Source organism: Pseudoliparis swirei, unplaced genomic scaffold (assembly GCF_029220125.1).
Source record: "Pseudoliparis swirei isolate HS2019 ecotype Mariana Trench unplaced genomic scaffold, NWPU_hadal_v1 hadal_168, whole genome shotgun sequence".
Lineage (NCBI taxonomy): Eukaryota > Metazoa > Chordata > Actinopteri > Perciformes > Liparidae > Pseudoliparis > Pseudoliparis swirei.
In genome coordinates, this window is record NW_026613404.1 from 661 (window position 1) to 4,605 (window position 3,945).

Below are 3,945 nucleotides of genomic sequence, written 5' to 3' on the forward strand. Positions count from 1 at the left end.
ATATCCTCACTCATTGGACGTTTGGCTGCACACCAAGTGGGCGAATTAAATCCAACCCAGCGAGTTTAATTTGGGAGAGAATTGCAGTACTCGGATAACTGCGTGTCCCCTTTAAGTGGAACTCCAGTCGGTCTTACATTTGGCCAGAAAATCTAGAGGAACAGATGGATTTACTAACCACATACCAGGACGACTTTGTGGTGTAACCAATCAGAGCAGAGAATGACGATAACTCGGGCCAATCAAGGAAGTAACCGACCCAGGGAGGCCTGTTGGAGACATCACGACGAAGACAAAGTGAGGAAGACGAGACACACCTCAGGAAATGCTACATTTCCCCCAGAGTTACACTACCACTGGAACTTGGCATTGCCTTCTTCCTCCAGTAGTGTAATAGGTTAGTGGAAGAGAGTCATGATTCTCTAAATAACGTGGCTTCACATTCTCCCGTCATATCCGAGTGTATTAAAAACCTCGGAGATACTGTATATAAACAGAAGCTACCTAAGACGGTAAAAACATTCCACAGCCACATCTCAACACTTACCGGTTAATGAGTAGCAGAGCGGTGAAGCCTGGCTGCTAATGTAAACATGCAACATGACCCAAGTTATACCTGCTTTTTGATAACACGGTTGTGCGACATTCAAGTATGCGCAATAAGCATAATTAAAGTAATATTTACTGCGAGACCAGTGGGAAGGAAGATGGCAAATGACCATGTATGCCGAGTGCGTCATGTCTGCATGATCATACCGCCCAGCATGTGCTCACACATCTCCCTCGTGTGATGCCTCCATATCTTCTCCCCCTATAGGGACAGGATGTGCACACAGCAGCGCAACACAACACAACTCAGAGGGGGAGAGGCTGCAGCTTACATGGATTGTCGTTATTGAAAATGTCAGTAGACTTAGATTTTGCAGGGCTCTCAAGTGTCACGCATTTCGGTCTTAAGTCACGCACTCTCGCCACACATCGTATTTCTCACGGTGAAAGAAACTCTCGGCTATTTAATGTTTTAATGTGCCGCAGCGCGCCAACATGAGCTGGCCGCGCTGCCCTCACCGTGGAGGAATCAAGCGCTCCCCTGGAGTTCTGCTGTGAGGAGCCACTTATCAGCCAATCAAAAAAAAAGAAATGGGCCAATGCTAATGGAATGTCACTCTTGCCTGTCTTCAAAACTTGAGAGCCCTGATTTTGCATTCGAGTTTAGGTTCTTGTTGAAGTACTTTAGGAGATGCTGGAGTGAAATATGCGGTGCGTGAATTGTGTTACGAGGACGATGGAATCAATCGAGCAGAAAATGGAGAGTTTCAAACCTGAAGGAGCGTGGGACCACGCCAGGTGAGGCCTGTGGCAGCAGGAGAGCTGCACGGGTTGGAACTCAAACCGTGGTGAGAAACTTCTCCAAAAAAGAAAGTGAATGAGTGAGTGTGTGTGTGTGTGCATGTTACTACCGTTTGCTGCTGTGTTTGTGATTCCTACTGGTACTTAATAAACATGTACTGGAAACAAAACAAAAAGTGTGTTTATATGCGTTTTCATGTGGGGGAAAAAGGAGCATCTGTGAATTATTTAAAAAAAAACTATGCAGACATGCCAGCTGTGCGTGGTCAAGTCACATAGAATCTGCTCCTTTATTAAGTACAGCAAGTTGAGGCATTTGCACAGGAAATCAACGTCCTCTGAACACTTAATACAGGGAGTCATAATATGCATAAAAGTACTCCTATGCAAATGTCTTTAGTGTTCTTCTTTCAGTGACATGCGCTCTAATACAGAGCCAGATACAGTGTACAGTCTACATTTCGCATTAGTCAGAATGTATTTACCATTGCTGTCGTTGTTCCACCGTCAGAGTGGGAGTTACAGGTCCTAGATTAAAGTGGAAGTGCCTCCATTTTGAGTTCCGGAATGGGCGCAGTGTAAACAGAGCAGTCACTCTTTCGGCGTGGAATGTTCTCCAGGTAAACCGTAGCGCCTCCTCCTCAATCGCTTCAACCTGTCTGAAGCCCCGAACCACCAACTGCCCAGAGTCGCAGTGCGTCCCTTCCTCTTTTACACACACACACACTTGCCATGAAAAGAGTCTCCAACGGTCCTGAATAAGAATCATCCTCCTCCAATTGAAAAAAAGGGGTCAAAGTGCACAGGAGTAGTAGATAGGCGCAGGACAAGTGGGCAGAGGGGGATAGTGGCTCTCCCTCAGCATACATATTGATAGACAGGGGCAGACATCGAGAAAGATTCTGCAGCTTTTTGAGGGGTGGGGCTCATACTATCCAGGGATTGGTCGGGATAGGGCAAGGGCGGGCGCTACAGCGCAGTGCTAAGCTCAGGTGTACCGCGGCATCTCGCACTGTTCACAGCGGTTGAGGGCAGGGTGGTTGAGGAAGGTGCAGCTTTCACAGTTCCACTGGGCGCCCTCGAAGTCCTCGTCCCTCTGGGGCTCCGGGACTGGCTTGGGGCCCTGATTCCCTTTTCACACAAACAAAAAAAAAACAACAGAGCGAAACAGTACATGAAAAAGGCTGCGTAACGCAACATGACTTAAGAGTCATCAACTGGATTTAACCATGGCTGTTGCTCACGGTGAGGCATGCATTCAAGCATCAAACGTTCAGTATACATGTTGATGGACGAGGACATTCACTAAACAGCAATAGTTTCCATGCCAACACATTTGTGGAAACCACGTTGACAACACTGACACGGTTCACTTCCGCTTTTAGTCTCGGTTGTCAAATAAAAATGTCACGAATCTTCAGCTTGCTGGAAGTACTTTGCGCGAGTAAGGAAGGGCCTGAATGTTTTAGCACTAAAACTCAAACATGCATTTTGGCAACAATATTGACGTATTATTATTATTATCTTTTCTTTTTTTCTTTGGATGTGCTTATGAAAATGTTATTGCATCAACTTAAATATTCTGAAAATAGTGCTGGGAAATTCTCACCTTTCCTCCCAGGCTTGGGCGGCACAACCGGACCGGGCTGAATGTTGTCATAAAAGTTGTTCATTGCTTTTGGATCAAACTTCCCTGTGGAGGAGAGCAGAAACCACACATGTATTTAGAAGTGTGCCCATCCCAACCACAAGTTCAATCAGTCGGACCGGTTTCCAGCTTCTCCTGAGCAGACGGCTGTGAAGTGACCGACAGCAAAGCCTCCTCAGTCAGTGGAACACAAGACACGAAAAAAAAGACTGCAGGGTCAACAGGCAACTAAGTCATGAAATATAGTTTGGCTACGTACTATGTTGGCCAATCAAATACATGCGAGTGCATGCACATTCCTGTTAGATTAGTTTGTCACATCAACAGCATAATCCTACCGTTTACTTCAGGATCTTTAAGTAAAATGGCAGATGCTTTAAATAACCTTCCAGAGTTGTAAAATCTCAAAGTCTTATAAACTGCTTAAGATTCATGGAGATCCAACCCTCACCGTCCTGGATTGTGTTCCAGCGCCTCACTGGCACATGAAGCAACACGCCTCAACCGACGCAGCCCTTTGCGTTTTGTTATTGACACGCTTAAGTTTGTCTCAACCAGGTCTGAACGGTCGCTAGGGCAACGCGACAATAAATAAGCCAGGAGATGAAGCTTTTTACTGGCATGTCTTCACCTGACCACCAGATAAGGAAGCTTACTCTTTCTTGTGCATTTATAGTTGTTTATAGATTTATGGCCACAATTATCAACGTAGGATTTCATTGTCTGCTTAGATGCATAATTATAGAAGCATAAAAAAAAGAAATATGGGCCTGTTAGCTACAGGGTTTCAGCCCCATTAACTTGATTTTCTGATTTATTTTTGCAACTCGATAGAATTTTCTTCAGCTTAATGAGCTTTGTGCTGAGAGCTGGACTCAGAGGCGTGCAGAGATCCCTCACACAAATTACCTTGTATATTTGTTCCAACAAACACTACATTTTTCAGA

General features: G+C 45.3%; 1 protein-coding gene across 2 annotated transcripts in view; it reads right to left on the reverse strand.

Moving 5' to 3' along the window:
* Nucleotides 1–1,607: 1,607 nt before the first annotated feature.
* Nucleotides 1,608–3,945, reverse strand: part of tab3 (TGF-beta activated kinase 1 (MAP3K7) binding protein 3) — an 8,399-nt gene continuing 6,061 nt past the window's right edge. The window contains exons 6-7 of one of the 2 annotated variants that reach the window (XM_056411228.1): nt 2,960–3,043; nt 1,608–2,481 (exon numbers count right to left, since the gene is read on the reverse strand). In XM_056411228.1, coding sequence (XP_056267203.1) covers nt 2,339–2,481; nt 2,960–3,043 — 227 coding nt within the window. In that variant the 3' untranslated portion in view covers nt 1,608–2,338. The remainder of the gene's footprint in view (nt 2,482–2,959; nt 3,044–3,945) is intronic. The other variant, XR_008831236.1, reaches the window with a different exon arrangement.